This window comes from Pinus tabuliformis, chromosome 5_1 (assembly GCF_031772625.1).
Source record: "Pinus tabuliformis cultivar Carrire ecotype Pingquan chromosome 5_1, CPIR1, whole genome shotgun sequence".
Classification (NCBI taxonomy): Eukaryota; Viridiplantae; Streptophyta; class Pinopsida; order Pinales; family Pinaceae; genus Pinus; species Pinus tabuliformis.
Window position 1 is genome coordinate 819,798,705 of NC_142305.1, and position 21,877 is coordinate 819,820,581.

Consider the following 21,877-nt stretch of genomic DNA (forward strand, 5'->3'; position numbering starts at 1 on the left):
TGGTAGCACTAGCAGGCTGTGCAGCAGATGCAAGCTGAGATAGACGAGATATGCGGCTGCGCTTCTGTCGTGGTTGAGCAGAGGAAGCGCCTGCAGCTGGAGGACTTGCTGGCTGTGAGGCTGAGGTTGGTACAAGTGGATCAGGGTCTGCATTCAACTAAACATCATGTTCGAGTGATGCCTCCCTATGTAAATCCAAATCAAGATCCTCATTAGAATCAAACTCTGCTGGATGACTCTCCCCTACCCAATCTGATGTTGGATCAATGTCTTCCAACACAATGGGATTTGAATCAGGTCTTTTGTTCAGCGATTGGTTGCGTCTGAGCCGGAGGTTGTATTGGACATAGACTAGATCATTTAACTGTTTTTGATCCAAACGGTTTCTCTTCTTTGTGTGAATCCTCTCAATGACAGACCAATTGCGCTCACACCCAGTAGCATTGCAAGTTTGACTCAAAATACGAATTGCAAACTTCTGTAATTCAAGACAATGGCTACCAAAAGCCTCCCACCATTGTGCTGCAAAAAACATAGGAGTGTAATGAGTTAGCTCAACAAAAATACAAATTATATCCAAATTTCAAATTATAAATGATTTAACAAAATTAAAAAAAAACTATTAAGAATTTGAAAATTGAAATTTTTGTTTACCCGGCTCATGTGCTTCTCTTGCAATCTTTGCTAGGTTCTTCCCAAAGGTACCCGAGGCATTGGTGAAGGTCGTGACCTGTCGGTGTATCTCCAGCTGATCAAACTCCGATGGGATCATGCGATCAATGTAGTCAATCAGTCCATCTCTAACCTCCCCCCTCAAAGCTCCTGTCTCCTTAGCTTTATAATGATACCATGGGTTCAAAAAAATCCAACTGCATGTATAGGGCGATGGAGTTGATTGTTCCATCTTTCATCAATGATTGCCCAATGGGCCCATACTTAGCCACTTTATGCTTGTATGCCCTCTTTATTTGCTCCTTTGCTTGATCCATAGCCTCATAAATGAAGCCCATAGCGAATCTTTCCCCATCCACCAAACGTAACACCTTAACCAGTGGCTCAACAAGCTTCACAATCTCTGATGCCTTTCTCCAAAATATTTCTTCATTAACTTTCTTTTTCAATTCTTTGCCTCCAGTTTGTGAGACCACTGGCTTTGACTCCATTCTTCACTGGAAAAAATCTTTTGCAAGTTTCTATGTTGTGAAAGCATAGATTGCAATGTCAAAAAATGAGTAGCAAATCTAGTGATGGTAGGCCTAATAATATCCCTGCCCCTAGTGTGTTTCCTCATTAGGCTCAAAATCCATGAATGATTGTAGATAAATTTTGTTATGCTTTTGGCATGATCTACAGTGGTTTTGACCCAATCTAATTTTCCAATATCCTCAAGCATGAGGTCTATGCAATGTGCAGCACATGGGGTCCAAAAGATGGTCTTGTGTTTTTCCTCTAATAGTTTACCAGCAAGAACATAGTTAGAGGCATTATTTGTGATGACTTGAACAACATTAGCCACCCCCACCTCCTCAACGACCTCATCCAATAGTTGAAACAACAATTGCCCATCTTTTACCTTATCAGATGCATCAACTGATTTTAAAAACATGGTTCTCCGTGGGCAGAAGATAAGAAAGTTTATGATGGTACGGTTTCTTTGATCAGTCCATCCATCTGACATGATGGTACATCCTGTTCTTGCCCATGAGTCCTTGAAATCTTTCAAATACTCATTAATGGATGAAATTTCTTTTTGCAAACGATACCCCCTTAGCTCATGCATAGTAGGGCCTTTGAAGCCTTTTCTAGCAGCTTGTATGGCATCAAACATAGGCTCATAATATGGTGAACGGGAAGCATTGAAGGGGATATCAACATCATACCACCATCGAGCTATGTAATCACAAGCAGTCTCCCTCAATTCTTTCTTCCAATGGTCATCTAAAGTGGGCTGCATTTGACTTCTACTAGCTTGAAGACCATGTGCATCTGATGGAGAGGAGGGAGTGAAATAACTTTTGATATTCATATCACCCTTTTTCATTCTACCCTTTCCTTTTTCTTGAATAGACTCAAAAGAGGGAGGAACATATCGGAAGGGGTTGGATGCATCAATACAAGGGATAGAGGAAGAACCCTCAAAATCAAAATGGGGGTTGATAGCCATCATTTTTTGTATATTCCTCTTCCTCCCAATTTCAGCCTCTAACTCTTTTTGCCTAGCCTTATCTTCTTTAAACTTCTCAAAGCTGGCTAACAATTCCTTCCTAATCTCCCCAATTTCTGGTGAGGTACATGGAGTGATTTGGCCTCTAATCCCCACCAAGTGTTGTTTCAACCTATTAATGCCCCTAGGACCTTCCTTAATTTTCCTATGGCAAAATTTGCAATGCATTTGACTTTCAACCATTTCAACATATGCCCAAGCAGCATCTTTCACTCTAGGTGCCATTTTTTGACTTGGAAATGAAAGCAAACAATCTGAAAATGAAAAAAAAAAACATTGATTCAATGTTCATTTCTTTCACAAAAAACACTCTTTAGGATTTCTAGATTTGCACATAAAATTTAATAAGCAAAAACAAATTTGTACAAGTGAAAAAAATACCTCCAGGCACAAGCGGCCTTCTCAAGCTTGCTCCAAGAAACCAACTCCTCAATGCTGCTCCAAATGGTTGCCCAAGAAGCTCCTCACTCCAGCTACAATGCTTGCCCAAGACTCTTCACTGCTGCTCCAAAAACAAACTCAACAACTCCTCACAAACTCTCACTCAAATGCATGAGATGGCTGTGAGAGAATGAGAGGGGTTGAGTGGGTTAAATAGGGTTTGGGAGAGGGGAATGGACCCCAAAGACCAACAAACCAATTACTAAACCCCTTTGGAGTCCCCCACAGCTCGGTATTAACCCGACCGACCGAATCGGTTCGTTGGCCGAGTTGCAAATCTCAGGCCTGGCTCGGACCAACTCGGCTGAGTCGGTTCCCAGCCGACCGTTTTTTAAAACAATGGATCTAATCCCTCATTGACCCATGAGACCCCTTTTCCCCTTAGTCCCCTTTTCATTAATTTCTCAAAAGCAATGTTACCAGACTCGGAATCGACAATAAATCGGCGAGGCAAAAGAGCGAAGAGTTTTAATCGGATCGGGAAAAAATCGGCAAAAAATCAGTAAAAAATCGTTGAATTCGTTAAATAAAAATATACACATATATTGAATTAAAAAAACCATTTTTCATTAATATTGTGTAAAGGCATGTCCAAACAATGCATAATATCAATAGATGTCCAAAATATCATGAATAAATAAGTATCTCATATATGTTATGGGTCCAAACATGATCCAAAGCACTGAGTCTTGAGTCCTTAGAAGCATATGCTTCTAAAAGTTTACAAAAAACTGCATACTAATCAGAAAAAAATCAGCAATTAAGAGTCTAAGACTCTTAAGAGTGAGAACTAGAAGCGATTCCTTCCACTCCTTCGCTTGCTTGACTTTCAAAGTTCTCCAAGTCATGAAGGCTTAAAAGAGGAGGCTCATCTAATTGAAACTAGTCTGCCGCATTTGTAGCTTGCAAATCTATCTCTTCAAGGTCGATTGGTGAATGATCCATACCTGTCATTATCATGAGACATTGAAATGTGAATTAAAGTTTCACTTTGAAGTTTGAAGTTTGAACTTTGAACTTTAAAGTACGAACTAGATTATGAAACCTTCAAATTCAAGCTCTCGAATCTCACCTTGTATTTGTTTGTTGCGAAGTCGTAGATTGTAATGGACAAATACAAGGTCATTCAATCGTTTTTGTGTCAATCGGTTGCGCTTCTTAGAATGTATTTTCTCAAACATGCTCCAGTTGCGTTCACAACTTGAAGCACTGCATGCTTGGTTTAAGATTCGAATGGCAAATCTCTTCAAATCTGGCGTATCACTACCAAAGTTTTGCCACCAAAGACCTAGCAAGTGGTAAGGGTTTGTGAGTAGAAGACTAGAAGTATTAAATTAGTAAATAGTAAAAACTTAAAAAGAACAGAAAATTTAATAAAACATTTAACATACAAAATAAAGTTTAAACAAATTTAATGAATTGATGAAGCCTTCAAGCTGGGTACTTGGCAACATCTTAGACCTTTGTCTTATAGCACTGGTATAGGCAAACAATTTAGATGGTGCTCTATAATCTTGTATTTAGGAAAATACACGACTTTGTTGTTCTGGATCAGGGAAGCACCTTTCCACGCATGTCATAAGTCCTCTGCCATCCTCCCCATCCTCATTAAATTTGCTCTTATCATAAAAATATTGTGGGTTTAAGAAGTACCCGGCAGCATGTAAGGGGGAATGTAATTGCCTATCCCAATGTGCATCTATAATGTCCCAAAGAGGCATATACTTTGTCTCATCATCCCCATATCTTCTTTTGATGGCCTCCTTTTGCGAGATCCATTGCCTCATAAATGTAACCCATAGCGGGTTTGTCACCATCAACCATCCTGAAAGTTCAAGCATTTAAATTTAAAGAAATATGAAACATTGTAAATAAAAAGAAGCTTGAAATGAAATTTAAAAAATGAAAAAGTTAGAAGACTTGAAGTACCTGAGAACTCTAACAAGGGACTTCGTCACAGCAATAATCTCTTCGGCATCTTTCCAGAAGCCATCATTAAACACAAGTGCAGCAATTTCGATGCCTTCATGGGTCTTGGAATGTTTAGATCCCATCCACTCAAGTCCCAAGAACATCCTCTTCAGATTTATCTTTTGTTCAACCATAGATTGCAAAGATATGAAATTTGTTGCAAATCTAGTTACTGCAAGTCGAACAATTTTTTTACCTTTAGTGTATATTCTCATAGTGTTTAGGACAATAGTGTGGTTGTATAGGTATTTGGTTATGGATTTTGCCTTCTCCACAACCTCATGTATCCAATGAAGCTTACCAATTTCCTCAAGCATTAAATCTATGCAATGGCAGCACAAGAGGTCCAAAAAATAGTGGGGTGCCTCATCTCAAAAAGTCTACCAGCAGCCATATAATTAGCTACATTATCGGTGACAATTTGTACAACATGTTCTTCTCCCACTTCTTGAACGACTTCCTCCATCATTTCACAGATAAGTTGGGTAGTCTTAACCTTGTCTGAAGCATCCACTGATTTGAGAAACATTGTGCCTGCGGGACAAGATACAAGGAAATTTATTAAAGTTCTATTCCTCTGATCTGTCCATCCATCACTCATGATGGTGCACCTTGTTTCTACCCATGATGAACGAAACTCAGCTAGCACAAGCATGACATCTTCAACACTCTCTAACAACATGTCTGTCCTAAGGCTCTCTGATGTAGGGGCTTTGAACCCTGGACCTGCAATAACAATTGCATCAATCATAGCTTGCCAATAAGGACTTCTGGCACAGTGGAAAGGTATGTCAGAATAGTGCCAAAAGTTAGCAAATGGCCTTCCTTGCCTGACTATGGATATTTTTTTACAACCAGTGGCATCCAAGGTAGGTTGGGAACCGGGTTTTGTGCGGGGAGCAAAAAAGGTGTTTATGTTTCCACCTCCAGTGTTGAAGGAAGGAGTCGAAGGACTCGTATGGCTTTGAGTTTGACTTGGCCTTGGAGGCATGTGTGGAAAACGTGGGAACGACATTGAGGATTCAATAGAGTGAGGTGACATGGGGCTAGTGGTAGAAAAACTATCAACTCCAAGAGTTCCTATTTCAGTATTTTGCTTTGCTTTCTTAGCATTATGCTTGTCAGGCCAGGAGTAACTCCATTTTGGTAGAAAACTAATTCATGTTATTCCATCAGGCATGTTATTGTTATATACAAAAGGATGTGACTGTTCAGTTCATCTTCTGATGACTGTCCACATTCCTATTTTAATTATTTACATGAATTCACCCAATCGCAGAGGATTAGGTGTCAACATTCCCCTCCTTAATCTGAAGGGATGTTGGTGAGTCCAAGCATCGTTCTGAATCTTTCAAGCTTTTCTCTTCCAAGCGCTTTGGTGAAGATGTCTGTAATTTGCTCATTTGTGGAACAATGACGGAGATGGATTGTTTTGGCCTCAACATGAGGTCGGATCAGATGATATTTAGTATTGATGTGCTTTGTTCGATCATGGAACTTTGGGTTCTTGGCCAACTTTATTGCAGAGGTGTTGTCAATTATGAGTGGAGTTGATTGTACTTGTTTTACCTGCAAATCTTCAAGAATTTTCCTGAGCCACACAATTTCTTTTGTTGCTTCAGCTGCTGCCACATATTCTGCTTCTGTTGTGGAATCTGCTGGCACTGATTGTTTGCGTGATCTCCAGGAGACAGCTCCTGATCCAAGACTCATAGCATATCCTGAAGTAGATACCCCAGTTTCTTTGTCTCCATCGAAGTCTGAATCAGAGTATCCAATCAAGCTGAAGTCGTCCACCTGTGTATACTTGATTCCAAAGTCTTGAGTTCCCTTCAAGTACTTTAGAACTCTTTTTGCAGCAGACCAATGTCCCTCACAAGGCTTTTGCATAAACCTGGAGGGGATTCCAACAGCAAATGAAATGTCTGGTCTGGTAGTAGTAAGGTAGTTGAGACTTCCTACAAGCTGTCTATACTTTGTTGCATCCTCAAATTCCTTTCCTTCAATAGATGTGAGCTTTAAGTTTTGCTCCATTGGAGTAGTAAGAGGATTGCACTCTGTCATGCCAAATCTGTTTAACAAATCTCCAATATATTTCTTTTGAGAAAGAAATATGGATTTTGGATGTTGGGTTACTTCAATGCCAAGATAGTAATGAACATAGCCCAAATTAGTCATTTCAAAACTTTTCCCCAATTCCTTCTTTATGGATGCAATGTAGCTTTCATTGTTTCCTGTCATTAAAAGATCATCTACATATACCACAAGATATACAACTGTTTTGCCAACTTTCTTGACAAATAAAGTTGCATCATCAAGATCAAAATGATTGAAGTTGAGTTTCAGAAGATGCTTAGTTAGTTTTTCATACCAGGCTCGCGGTGCTTGTTTGAGGCCATACAAGGACTTCACAAGTTTGCATACTTTATGTTCATGTCCTTTCACAGCAAATCCTTCAGGCTGGGACATAAAAACATTCTCTTTTAGATCTCCATTCAGGAAAGCAGTTTTTACATCCATTTGATGGACTTTCCAACCGTTCTGGGCTGCTAGTGCAAAGAGTGTCTGGATGGTGGCCCATTTCGCTGTGGGGGCAAAAGTCTCCTCATAATCGACCCTTTCTTTCTGTGCAAAACCTTTTGCCACAAGCCTAGCTTTGTGCTTGTCAAGTGAGCCATCAGCTTTGTACTTGTTCTTGTAGACCCACTTGCAGCCAATTGGTTTGGTTCCAAATGGAGGATCAACCAGCTTCCAAGTGCAGTTCTTTATGAGGGCATCATACTCCTTTTGCATCGCTTCTTTCCATTCATCATGAGAAGCAGCTTCTTTAAAGGAAGTTGGTTCAAAATCTGTAGACAAGTTCAATTCACAATCATAAGAAACATCCATATCAACAGGTGAATTAGAGTCATCTACATCACCTCCATTTTGTCGGTTTGAATTTCTGGTTCCTGTTTTTCCAATTTCATCAGGATGAACACTTTCAAGTGTCTTCGTCAGCCACTTTGGGGGACCTTTCTGAGATGGTCCAGGCTGCTCTGTTGATTGAGTTGGGATTGAATCAAGATTGAGTCTCCCAATTCTATCGATTACATCACTTAAAGCATCATCCGTTGTTGGAATTTCATGCGGGGGAGAGTGTTCTTCAGAAGAAGATTCCACATGTTGATCTAGTATAGGAATCCCCCCTTCAAGATGTGGAATCTGATTATCAAATTCTTGAAATGATTTTGTTTTTGCGAATCTATCCAAGCGATCAAGTTGCCGCTCAACAACATTGTCAGATTTGGATGATTCAAGAAAAATTACATCTCTAGATACAACAAACTTTTTATTTACTTCATTATAGAGGCGGTATGCTTTGGAGGTGTTTGAATACCCCAGGAAGATACACTTACGACTTCTAGCACCAAGTTTGTTTCTATGTACCTTTGGTATCAAAGCATAACAGGGGGAACCAAAGACCCTGAGATGTTTTACCAAAGGAACATGTCCATACCACAATTCATAAGGAGTCTTGTTTCTTATAGCATTAGATGGACATCTATTCTTTATATATGCAGCACATAGAACAACATCAGCCCAAAACATTATCTTTACATTTTTGAAGAAAAGCATGGATCATATCATATTCAAGATTGTTCTAACTTCTATTCATTCTTTCAGCTACACCATTCTGTTGGGGATTGTAAGGCACAGTTGTTTGATGTTTGATCCCATGTTGGCGAAGATAGTTTTCAAATTCATTTGATGTATATTCTTTTCCATTATAAGTGCGAATAAACCCAATATGAGATTGTGCATCATTTTCAATCCATTTATGAAAATTCTTGAATGTTTGGAAAGCATCAGATTTGTTCTTCAATAAATAAACCCAACACATTCTGGTGTAGTCATCAATAAATGTCATGATATATTTATTTCCATTTGCAGAAGGAACAAGCATTGGACCACATAAATCTGAATGAATAAGTTCAAGCTTCCTATGTGCTCTTGAATGTGAATCATGAAAAGACTGTTTTCTATGCTTTCCTAGAATGCAAGCATCACATTGCTTAAGTTTTCTAGGAATTGTAGGCAAACCAACAACACCATTTTTCTTCAATAAGCGGAGACTGTCATAGTTTAAATGTCCAAATCTAGCATGCCATAATAAACTTGATGGAAGTGTACCTTCTTCATGATGAGAAATATATGAGAAATTTTGTGCATGAGTAGAGGTTCCTTGCAGTTTGAGAAGCCTTTCTTCTTCTATTCTCCTCATGACAAGTGAGTGGTCAGATGCTTTTCTTACCTCAAGCTTGCCATCAAACATATGAATGGAGTGACCTTGCTGGCGGATGTGGACCAAGGACAAGAAGTTTCTTTTGAGCTGTGGTAGATATAGAACATGATCCAGAAGAAAGTCTGGAAGACCAGGCAGTTTAAGCCTGATTGTGCCAAGCCCTGATGGCTTGATTTTTGACTGATCTGCAAAGTATACTGCTCCATCAACATTGTCAGTGAAATCTTCAAAAAAATATTTTCTATGAGTCATGTGACAGGTTGCTCCTGAATCAAGCAACCAATCATTTTTCCAAGAGGCAAGTGAAGCATTAAACAAATCTTCATTTACTCCAATGTTACATTGTGCCTCAATATAGTGAGCGGATTCAGGTGCTTTACCTTTGTCTGTATCATCAGTTTTACCTTTCTGTTGGTTTCTTTTCTGCTCAATTTTGTCCCATGGTAGCTTGCATGTAGAGGCATCATGTGATCCATTTCTTTTGCAGCGAATGCAATGCAGATCTGCCTTTTCTCCTTGAGAATGTCTGCCCCCCCTGCCTCTGAAATATCTTCCTCTTCCTCTTCCTCTTGTAGAATCTTGAGCAGGATGCTTTTCTTTATGAGCAAGGCACACAGTCTCTTCAGAAGATTCAGGGGCTGTCTTCTTTCCGAAAGCTTTCTCTCTTTCAACAAACTTTTTCACAAGAGAGTCAAAGGTTATATCTTTAAGATTTCCATTTGCTTGCAATGACCCAAGATAATTGGAGTAAGTAGGATAAAGTGCCTTGAGAAAAGCAATAAGAGGGATATCCAGCGCAACCTTAGTGGATTTGATATCATGCATTATAGACTTTACTTCAGATGCAAGAGCAAGAGGATCATTATTTTGCAGTTCAAGAGTGAAGAGTTTAATCATGAGTTGGACAACTTCAAGTGCAGAATGTGAGTCATAGAGTTCTTTCAGCTTTTGTAGGGCTTCAAAGGCAGTTGAATATGACGAAATATGGCGACTCACCTCTTCATTTACAGATGCTGCGATTAATGCATAAGCCTTGCTGTTCTTGTTTTCCCAAATGATGAGCTCTTTGTCTGAGGTAGGCTGTACTGGGTCATTATCTCCTTCGACACACACTCCTTTCCACAACTCATTGAAGATGAGGGTGTGTTTTATCATCCGGGACCATTCAGGATAGTTCTCCTTGCCAGTGAGAACTATTCCCACCATGGATATGATTGAATGCATTCTGTAAAAAAAAACTTCTGCTGATAGAAAAAATACTTCAAATAACATGCGGTCCAGCAGCGCCCTCCATGCATCTAAGTCAATTCTGCGCCACAAATCTTTAAACAGGTTACCTGCGTCGTCGATTTCTGGCTGAATTTCTTAGACAAAAACTTGTTCCAAAGCATTCCACTTAACAACGCACAGATTTATCAACGGGCCACCGGAGCAGGACTTCAATCCATATTTCCACCATCTAGTTTGCAGAACGAATGAACAGCGGCAAGCTATAAAAAGGATTTGTTGTAGATTGAATAGCGACAACAAGGGCAAATGCAAATCGAGGGGCAACGCAATGTTCAATTGCAGATTTTCACAAAAGGGGCAGCGCAATATGCAGCGCTTTGACACCAGAGAGCAATCAACGCATTCAAAAATGTATTGAATACCAGCGTTCAGGTGAACAGGCAGCGTTCAGGCTACGTGGAGCAAGCTAGCATACCAGCGTTCAGGTGAACAGGCAGCGTTCAGGCATAAAAACGCATATGACAGACAGGATTTGAATGTAACTGATAGACAACGTTCAGAGAATATGAAACGTTTATGGAGTCTGAGTGTATTCAAATAAACAGGGCGCAGGAATCATAAATAGAATATGTCAGGGCAGCGCAGGTGTGGCAGACAGAACGCAGGTATGGCAGACAGAATTATATGGAGAGCAGAGGAGCAGCTCAGGAGTTAAAAAGAGATAAAGGCTAAACAGGGAGCTGGCTCTGATACCATGTCAGGCCAGGAGTAACTCCATTTTGGCAAAAAACTAATTCGTGTTATTCCATCAAGCATGTTATTGTTATATACAAAAGGATGTGACTGTTCAGTTCATCTTATGATCACTGTCCACATTCCTATTTTAATTATTTACATGAATTCACCCAATCGCAGAGGATTAGGTGTCAACAATGCTGATCTAACATCTCAAGGGCCAAGGCTGCTTGGTATTTGACATTATCGTCAACCTTGCCGCAAAGACCTATATCATGGCCAAGTATTTGTGCAAGGTGGAACTTGAATCTATAAATGCCTCCACTACATTCCTTTTTGCAAAATTTACAAAGGAGCTTGGATTTTCCGGGAATCTTGTCATAATAAGCCCAAGCAAAGTCCATCTCTCTCGGCATTGTTGTTGCTTTGAACTTGTGTTTAATTTGTGGCTTCTGTTAAGATTTGGAGTTGTGGCTTCTATTGAATTTGTGGCTCCTGTGAAAGACAACAAAAAATCAAATTTAAAAATGATCCAAAAATTTAAAATATGCTAGAAATCTAAAAACTTAAATGAAGACAGATGTCAGTAAACATATAGAAATGTTGCCTTTCAATAAAACCAGAAAACATGCAGAACCCTGGTTTTATTTAATGGAGCACAACATAGCTCTAAAAATTGGCAGAAAAACACACCAAGAAAGTGCCATGTCATGCTGAAAGGCCAAAGTGCAATACTGCCTTTTAAGTTTCGCTGGTTGAGAACAGTCATAACAGCGGCGCAGATGACATGCGAAGCAGACCAAAAAATGGCACATTAACTGCTTGAAAATTCCTTAAGAAGTGCGTCTCCTTGAGTCCTTACCAAGCAAACATACTCAACAGTCAACGCCCTATCTTATGCGAAAGAGATCCAAAAACTGTGCTCTCCATCACACGAACAGTAACAGTAGCACCCTCCTCTAAGGTTGACTTATCTCTCATTAAATCTCGAAAAAGGTGCTTGGAAATTGGAATAAGTAATTTTCAAGCTTGTTTATTGATCATGCAAAAATTAAAATAACAGAAAGTCTTCACAGGTGAATTTGACTTAGCCTGAGGTGTGAGCAACCTCCATAATGATAATACATAACTTCAATGGTAGAGAAGAAAGTTGAGATCCATGATGATATGGTATCTGACTTGAGGATCAATGGCGATGGCTTGAATTTTAGTGGCACTATAGAAGAGGATAACTCAGTTCTTAAAAGTTTCTGGATGGAAATGGATCAGGCTTTCTATATAGTATAGAGATGGAAATAATCTCAGTCTTAGCCCAGAGAAGACTAGTATTCACTGCAAGCCTATTTTAACAGATAATGTGGAGTACAGAGAGATAGGTTTAGTAGAGAATAACATTAAAGAAAGGCTTCAATGCCCTTTTGCACACATAGCAAATGAAATTGATAAACCCTCAGTTCCTATCTTGGCCAGATGTCCAACGATAGAAAGGAAAGCTCAAGTCCATGGTGATTTGATATCTGATCTCAGGATCAATGAGGATTGCCTGAACTTTATTGGCATATTAGAAGAGGAAAACTCAGTCCTCAAGAATCTTTGGGAACAAATGGAGCATACTTCAGATGGGGATGAGAATAATTCTGATCTTAGTCCAGAGAGGAGTAATATTTGTTGTGGGCCTGTTTTTAACTTTTTATTACATATGTTGGTCCTCCATGTGCTTATCCCAAGAACGTAGCTTAGGGAGTATCAGTAAGCTACCTCATTAGATGTGGATTTGAAATAGATTTGATATGCTTCATATCATAGTTGGAAAACAATGCAATTTGTTTCTCAAACTAAATAAATAAGGATAAATAAATATCAGAGTTGGAAAACAGCTTGATCCCTGTAGGATGTTGCACCTTAGTACTACTGTCAGATACATATATGGCAGGCATGGCATCTCTACGATATGGCATGGCATCTCTGCGATATGGTTATGTCTGTCATCTCTCTGCGTTATAGTTGGTCATAGTTGTAAACTTGTATGGATTCCGATTAACTCTGCGTTATATATCAGGCAGATACATATATGGCAGGCATGCCGCATAACTGTTATATATATGGCATTGCCGCATTAGCATCTGTTCTTCTCTGCTGTATCGCGATTCGCATCACATGATCACACTGCACAGTATCACGATTCATCATTATATATATATTATATATAGAGAGGGGTTACCTCAAGGCTCACGCAGGTATATGATATCTCAACAATGCGGTGTCGAATGCAGCTCCGAGGCTCTGCGGCGGTGTCAACTGTGCGGTGTCTGGAGGCTGGACGCGGGACGATGAATTATGAAACAACTCGATAAAGTGATAAACGCGACAATCCGAAACCCAAAACCCGATAAACCTAAACCTAAAAATTTTGGCGGGACTCGGAAAGAAAACGTAGAGTCGAAATAATCGCCATACTCGCGAGTCAAACTCGGTCAACGCGATTTGACTCGGGAAGATTCGGTTCGGATCGTTTCGTGGTCGAGCAGAGTGGGAATCGCGATTAATCGCCTGTTTCACTGCTCAAAAGGTGCTTTATGACTTCATGTTTATAAAGTCACTTTTGACTTTATTTTTCTTAAAGTCACTTTATGTTTATATAAAGTCACTTTATCACTTTCTTTCTCTTAAAATCACTTTATGACTTATAAACTCACTTTAAATTTATTTCCCATAAAGTTAAGGGTGTCACATTAGGGCACTCTTTCCTAGGATAGACATCAAGCCTTAGGAATACTTGCCCTTGGTATTCCTTTTCTAATCTACTGGTCTTAATTTCCATAAGATGAATATCAAACTCAGGATGTTGTAACATACTTCTATTCAAGTGTAGTGAATCAACGAGGACGCATTTCTCCAAAAAAGAATTGTCCTGATCTTTGCTACTTGTTCATATCCAACCCTATTCACCAAATGCAAATAAAAATATTCGCTCTAGGTACCCTGCTAGAAGAAGGGGTAGTAGGTCAATTAGGCGATTTCCACATGCGTCGACACTTAAACCTATGTGGATGTACTTTCTTGAGCTACTAACATTAATGCTCCCTCTTAGTGAGTAAGGTACTTGAAGAGCCACCTGGAATTTGCTGCCCCTTCGGTCTTGGCACAATGTCCCATACATCATCCATGGCTTTCCTCCAAATCTCATCATCCACTGCCTCTTTGATGATGCTACTCATTAGTGCCAAGTAGTTAAAAAAACTTCTTTAGAGGCTTGCTCTCCTTGAATGCGCTCCTAGGAACGTCCACAGGCCCCTGACCATCCTTCAATGTCTGCTCAAACTCTCAAACCACCTCGGCCTCTTGACAAAACTGGAAGGATCTACTGACTCCTCTTCACCTGAAGATTGACTCCCTGAACTGGAATCCTTTGCATGCTACTCTATCTTTAGAGCCTTTTGCTCTTTGTCGTCTGTCATTGCTTGTGGCAACTCATGGGACTTCCTAGAGGCCAAGTTCTCCTTGAACTTAAAATCCTTGCTCGCAACTATCTTTCTTTACGTTGGTATGAAGATTTCGTAAGCTTTTGAAGTCTCGTTGTACCAAACAAATATGCATTTTTGTCCTAAAGGCTCCAACTTCATCCTCTTGTCCATAGGAATATGGATCTGAATTGGACAACCAAAGATCCTCAAGTGTCCAGTCTCTGGTTTCACCCTTGTGAATGCCTCCTTACGATTTTTGTCTCCCAATATTTTGTGAGAACTCCTATTTTGCTCACATATTGTAGTGTTACACACCTTTGTCGAAAGAAGCATAGGCAAATTCTGGTCATGTATCATTGCCTTGGTAGAATTGATGATGGACTAGTTCTTGTTGTGTGCAACCCCATTCTACTGAGGGTTGTATGAGACTGTCATCTCCCTCTTGACCCTTGCCTCCTTACAGAAATTCTTATAGTCATTGGACATGTATACTCCCCCATTATCTGATCTCAAGACCTTGATCTTTTCCCCTGTCTAGTTCTCCACCTGAGCCTTGGTCTTCATGAAAAATATCTTAGGTTTTCCCAATTTTATCTTGATGCCAATGTTTGCAACATTGTGACTGTAACCCATATGGACATGGTGACTGTTCAATGTTCGCGACTCTAATTGGTAGCTCAACCGATCTATCTTGTGCGGGCCTGTGGAATCCTGGCGGCAACTCTTTTCTTTTTCGCTTGCAAAATCCCTGTTTTCTATGGTTGGCCCTATGGCATTCACATTCGGTAGTGACTGTTTGTTACCTTGCATGGCTCGACCCAACGACAAAGTCTCCCTACGCTGCAACCCACAATTGTCTCCACTCAGTTGCAAAGTCTCCCCACGTTGCTTGCTAACAACGAATGCAATTTCCTTTTGCTGGCAGCTAACATTCCTGTCGGCCACTCATGGCCCTGTTACCCTACCAAAGTCGGTGACCCTATAGGAGAACTTATCTCCTTTTCTTCACATCCAGCCAACCAACCATGCAACACCTGACAACCACTACTAGTTGATGACGTGCCATTTTATCTTTGACACTTGCATCAGTCATATATATTCTTACCCATCCGGCACGAAGGTGGCCTTCCGATCAAAAGGTACTTATTTATTTTGCAAACGCGTGCTTATGCTTGTTTGTATCTGGGCATTTGATATGGATTATGGGGTGACTTGGAAGAAGGAAGTGTTTTGATTGTGATCTTGTTCCCTCACCTTAAATGGGGTGTTAACCTTTGATCCTAGTTTAGTGGGACCTCCGCTGATGACCCAATGGGTATAGGAGGGGCACTACTTGGGAAGCCTTGATTGAGATAGCGTGTTCCATCTATCCTATTTAATGCTCACCTCTTTCCATCTTACTTTACATGCTTATATTCCACCTCCATTCTTCGAGTTCAACTAACCATTGGTTCTCTGGGATTTGACACCCATACATTAACATACCTAGGTAGGGCCCGAAACTTTGTCCTGAGAGTTTGATGTAGCTAAAAGAAAAGGAACAAGCATATTGTGGCCACAAAATAGAATAAAAGAATATCAAAATGCAAAAGATGGCTGGGACATACATATTAGCACGTGGGCAAAAACCTAGCGTGAGCTCTACCTCAATCATTATGGCCATCACCTAGTTCCTAAGCACATGTTGCTCCTATACATCATAAAAAGGAACCCTTGCATGTCCCAACTCCGATGGGCAATAAGATGCCTCATCATTAAGGAGTAATACAACTACTATTACATCATTCAAATCAAGCCCTAACCCTTTGAGCTACGATTTCTCCCTCTTCACATCTATACACCTAGGATGTGGATCCCCATCCTGCTGGTCCCTTTGACCATGGCACTTGGCCATGAAGTATTCTCCCCTTTGTACCATCATTATTCACTAACACCAATCAATTGAAGGGTGGATTGAGGAAATGTTATTTCCCCTTAGGGGTTGGAAACACCTAATAGGGTTGTCCTTTAGCCACTCCTACCTAGGGAGGAAACACCATTGCAAGTTCAAGGTCCTGATTTTTGGAAGGGAAGCATTTTTTGAAGTATTGAATAGCCTTTTACATTCAATCTTGGTTCACGTAGATGAAAAAATGATTTTTGTCCCTGATGATTGGTGGCTTTCACTAGACTTTATGTTGTGATTGTCAGGTGTTTCAACAGTGCATGACCTGGGCATCTTACCCATAGGTACCCATGCCATAAAGAAGTATATTGGCACCCACAGGTGAAGCATTGAGAGCCTTGGGTCTCCGAGTAGTAGTAGCACATCACACTTACCCTTGGGCACCCACTGCACCCACGACGCTCTGCCACTTTGCACTACATTTGACGATTCTTCAACCATGTGAAAATTTTAACTACTGAAACCCTATTGCAACAATTGGAATTATTTCTTTTGATTGTTAATTAAATTGGCAGTTTATTGCTACAATGGAATAAACACACTGCAGTCTTCACAAAAATATTGCGGAAAATAATAGCACTGGAAAATGAGAAATATGCTAGCACACATACATGAAAATTGACACACTTATTTTTGGACATAAGTCCCTGGAAAAACCCTTGCAACAGCTGGGGGTTTTAATTATTCAACAGCAGTGAAATAATCTGAGTACAATCTGGATGCCGAAAACTGGCAACCTTGTAGAGGAAATACTGGCAAAAATTATCTGAGGGAAATTACCCTCACTTCCGAGCAAACTTGGCACTTGACTGCCACTGAAAATCTAGCCGTCCAACTGGGCCTACGCAGGCTCTGCATCACTCTGGTACTGCCTGTCACACGTGTTGCCTGAATCGACTGCCAATATAGCTGTCCTGCCTGTTGCTATTAGGAAAACACTTCTCCTGCCCTTTCGATACTCTGACTCTTGGAATTGAAAACGTCTTCTCCTCCAACAAAATCGAACTTCCCTTTTGAGGCTTCTGCACTGCCTCTGCGCAACCTCCTGCAGAAAATCACAGCCTCTTTGCAAAGTACTCACCGGATCTGGAAAATCTTCCTTTGGCTTCACTGCCCCTGCCCCTATCTGTCTCTACTTCCCTTCTATGGCTCAAACTCTTCTGGCAATTGCTGCTGCTCTTTGGAGAATCGAACTCTCCAAGGAAATCGAGCTCAGGTGTTTGTTCTCCATCTACCCATCAACTTCTTCTTATAATCTTCTGTTGGGACTCCAATGGCCAAGATTAAAACTTAATCAAGGACTAAGATCATATCTGGGTTGATCCGTGTGAGTTTCTAGATGATTCGCACCTTATTTCAATTAATTATGATTAATTAACCCCTTTTTCTAAGTTTAGACTTAAGAAATATTTAAAAATAGGCTAATAATCTAATTGAGACACTTCTAGGTGGAATTTCTAGAAACGATTTCTTGGTTATTGAAAACTCCTGTGTTTTAGCCTCTCCACAAAGTTTCGATACTAAAACACCTCTGATGCTACAAAAACTAACATGGATCCCAGCTATGTGCAATTTCAAATATTGATCTTTAGTGGTCTGATACCATGTTAATTTCCTAACCCCAACAACCTGGCCAATTACTACCTAGCAAAATCCTTGTAGTAATATTAAATTATTATGCAAATCTATTGAGTAAAAGTCACAATTGGGATCTTAACATGTAAACAAAATAATCAGCCGAAGCAAATTAAATCACACACCAATCTCACATATGCACACACAGATTTCTTCCTTTCAAATCAATTTTTCATTCAAATAACTTCAGAACTTACAAGGCCTCCCTTCTTACAAGGCCTCCCTTCTTGGGGTAATGGCCTTCTAAGGAAAATACATACAACAAGAATCTAGAAATAATCCAGCTGATCGAACCCTTGACAAATCTTGCTTGCTGATCTGGATCCTTCCTTGCTGCCCCTTGCACTCTTCCTTAAACCCTGACCACTTAAATGGAAGTCCTTTTCCACCCAATCACTGATATCTCACTCTCACTGTCTTGTGCTCAAGATGTTTTTTCTCCCTTAGCCTAGCCTTCCTTTTATAAGTTTGAGTTATTGATAAAATCCATAACTCTAATCTTCAGAGTGATTGACTGTCAGGGTTAGATCTCAACATCCCTTGAGGTCAACGGTTGAGACTCATCTAATTCCCTAATGCAAATAACCTTTCCATTTCATTGGATCAACTCACTTTTTTCTTTTAAAAGCCAGTTACCTATTATTAAAGTAATTGCTAAGGCTAAGGTTAAGGGTCAACTAGGCAACTTCCATATTCCTCAACACTTAAGGCCTGTGTGGAAGCACCTGCCTGAGCTATTAACATCAACAGTCTGCTGTGGGAAGTGGAGTTTGAGTTTCTAAACCATGATAGTGTCCTTTACATGCTTTGATGTACACACTAAACTTTATCACTAATCTACTCTTCTGTACTTAATCACAAAATTCCCATTGGAATATCCATAGGAACTAACTATTCTTGAATCAAAACTACTTTTTGCACCCTATTTGATGAAAGTAGACAATTTGAAGATTACATAAATCAAAATGATGATATGTGCCTTTATATCATTCCCATGCCATGCTTCGTTGTTTGGGGATCTCCTTACATAAGCCTATAAGCGTTAACAAGATTTACTGATTAGAATTACAAAAGGACTTTGGAGGACCCTATTCTGATGAGAGTAGACAAGTTATCCTTGTGGAGGCCACCTCTTATAATTATACTTAAGCAGCATTGTGAACTTTTCAGAAAGCCATAGGGTTAATGTCTGAACCATTTTGGATAAGCATTGTATATGAGTCTTTGTCAAAGCAACATAAGATGAGGTTTATGCCATGGACCATCTGGAATGTTGCCTAAAGTCAGGAGGTAGTTTTACGTAGGATTCACTAATACTGCTCACATTGTAGATGGCATTTCTGTTTGTTATGTCAGAACAGATTTATGTGATTCAACAATAATTAGAATCCCATTTCCTAATTGAATTGTTGAATTGTGTTGGGTGGTAGGAATTTGGCATAATCCCATTTCCTACTTTTCATTTAGATTCTAGAAAATTCATTGATATTCTCCACAACAGTTTTTAAACAAACACCAGGAGATTTGATTACTTGAATCTACTCCATGTATATGCGTCAAAATTTGGGCTTTAAGACAAACTATCCAGTATTAACCCAGTGAAAAGTCTGTACTTAAACCATATTTACTAGCCAGCTTGCTGTCAGATTTGCTCTGCTTATGGATACTAGAGATACTTGTACAATATTTCTTGACAACAAATAAACCAATCAATTAATGACCAATTGCATTGGTTCCAAAGGTATTGGCATCAGTTACACTTTATTTATTGCAGAAAATATGGTGGAACTGTACACATGAAACAGCTGCATCGTTTGTTTAGCTTCTTTTGCCAATGCCTCAATGTTTGCATGTTTAGTTTCAAACTTTCTTTTCATGGTCTTGACTACAAGCTTTGAGCCACATTGGATTGATGGGTTCCTAACACCCCATGAATCATACTATTTTTTTTTAAATATCCCTTTTGTGTTTTTGGCTTGTTTGTTGGTCCCACACACAGGGTATGCACAGGGTACACATGGAAGTCCTTTCCCTAAGAGGTATGTGTGGGTTTCTGAGACGTGAGATTAAGGGGGTGGGTATGTACCCCCTGTGTCCCAACCCCGTGTCTGTTGTGTGCCTGCCCATTTCAGCTATGGCTGGGAAGTACCCAGGATGTACCCCATGTCCCCAAAGCACTGTCCCCATCTAGAGTGTCTACCTGAGTTGTGGACATGGGTACCTGTGTAACACCAATTCTTTTTTGAAGCCGTAGTAAAATATTCTTTTTAATAAACTGTAAGAGTATAATGATCCTGTTTTGATTTGCCTGAGAACTATTGAGTTGCAGCTAGTGACTTGCAATCATGTAGTAATATTGGAGACCACAAAAGGGAATTCCGGCTAAATGATAATCCAGAGAGAGCTTTCTCTCTTCCACCTCATAAAGGGCAACCAAGTCCTTTTTATTAAATTATTTCTTATCATATTAAGTAAAAGTTCTCTTTTCATTTGAGTATGATACTGTGCTCCATATTATTGTGGTTATCTACTTTAATTCATATTCTTATCCCCAAATAATTATAATTATAAACCAGGATAGTAACTATTATCTTGACTATTAATTCGTTTACCTGATTCATATTGTGGTTGCAGGTCATGGCCAGTAAGACAAAAATTTACATTGTACTTGAGTTTATATCTGGAGGCGAGCTCTTTGACAAAATAGTAAGCAGTGTTTCAGATATGATTTGATTGTAAATGATTTATACAGACCTGGCACCATGCAATTGCTCGTTTCAGTTTTTTGTTTTCTATGAAATATTTCGTATTTTTATATTACATATTTTCCAAGTTTAGTATTTCTTATTTATGCAAATGGTTCTTCTACGTTCATTTTAAACTTTCAGGTTAACCATGGAAGGTTGAAGGAAGATGAAGCAAGGAGATACTTCCAGCAGCTTATTAATGCTGTTGATTACTGCCATAGTAGGGGTGTCTACCATAGGGACTTGAAGGTACAAGGAAATCTTGGGCTATCTAGTCATGAGTAACTGCTTGTTGGGATCATGTTGATGCATTTTTTTGTTTCCTTTTTATGAAGTTGTGGTGATGAGTTACCTTTTCAAATATTGTAAGCAATGCGTATTAATGTTTCTCTTTTACAGCCAGAAAATTTGCTTCTGGATACATATGGAAATCTTAAAGTATCAGATTTTGGCCTAAGTGCACTGTCTCAACAAGTCAGGGTAAGCATGCTGGGAAGAATTTCCTACTGAATTCATTAGAAGGGGATTATGGAATCCTACAGAATTTATTCTGTAGAATGGATTCCTATAAAATTATTCAGTAGAATGGATTCCTATAAAATTATTCAGTAGAATAAATTTTTGGCTTTTTTGTCATGAAATTTTTTATGGACTATTGGACAATGTTCAGAACAGCACTAGTAGCTGGATTGTATAATTATTGTATGTTCTAGTGAACAACCATATCCATAGAAATGCCCCCACTCTCTGCATATTATTCACTTTTAAAACCGACTGTGATGCCCTCCCTTGATTCATGGCCAATTCTTCTGTCTTCCATGCAACCAAACAAAGACCATTGAGATTGTTTTGTGTGCTGTAGGATGACGGTTTGCTTCACACTACTTGTGGAACACCCAATTATGTTGCTCCTGAGGTACAATAACCATTCTTTTTGTTATCATTTATCACTAACTGAATGTTGCAGTTGACCACAATTTTGTAAAAGGCATGTTTTCTTCGTGTTGGACTACAAAGTTATTCATTTGGGATTCCATCTGCTATGCTTTTCAGGTCATCAATGATAAAGGTTACGACGGGGCAACTGCAGACTTGTGGTCATGTGGTGTCATCCTATTTGTTTTAATGGCAGGTTACTTGCCTTTTGATGATCCAAACCTTATGACATTGTATAAAAAGGTGAGTGGTTTCCACCAATTC

The 21,877-nt window shown here is 39.5% G+C and overlaps 1 protein-coding gene across 1 annotated transcript in view; it reads left to right on the top strand.

The window, feature by feature from the left end:
• The window catches only part of LOC149167436 (CBL-interacting protein kinase 32-like), a 75,471-nt gene that overhangs the window by 17,994 nt on the left and 35,600 nt on the right, over window positions 1-21,877 (top strand). The window contains exons 3-7 of the mRNA XM_089432980.1: window positions 20,565-20,636; window positions 20,819-20,926; window positions 21,077-21,157; window positions 21,540-21,593; window positions 21,731-21,856. Coding sequence (XP_089289106.1) covers window positions 20,565-20,636; window positions 20,819-20,926; window positions 21,077-21,157; window positions 21,540-21,593; window positions 21,731-21,856 — 441 coding nt within the window. The remainder of the gene's footprint in view (window positions 1-20,564; window positions 20,637-20,818; window positions 20,927-21,076; window positions 21,158-21,539; window positions 21,594-21,730; window positions 21,857-21,877) is intronic.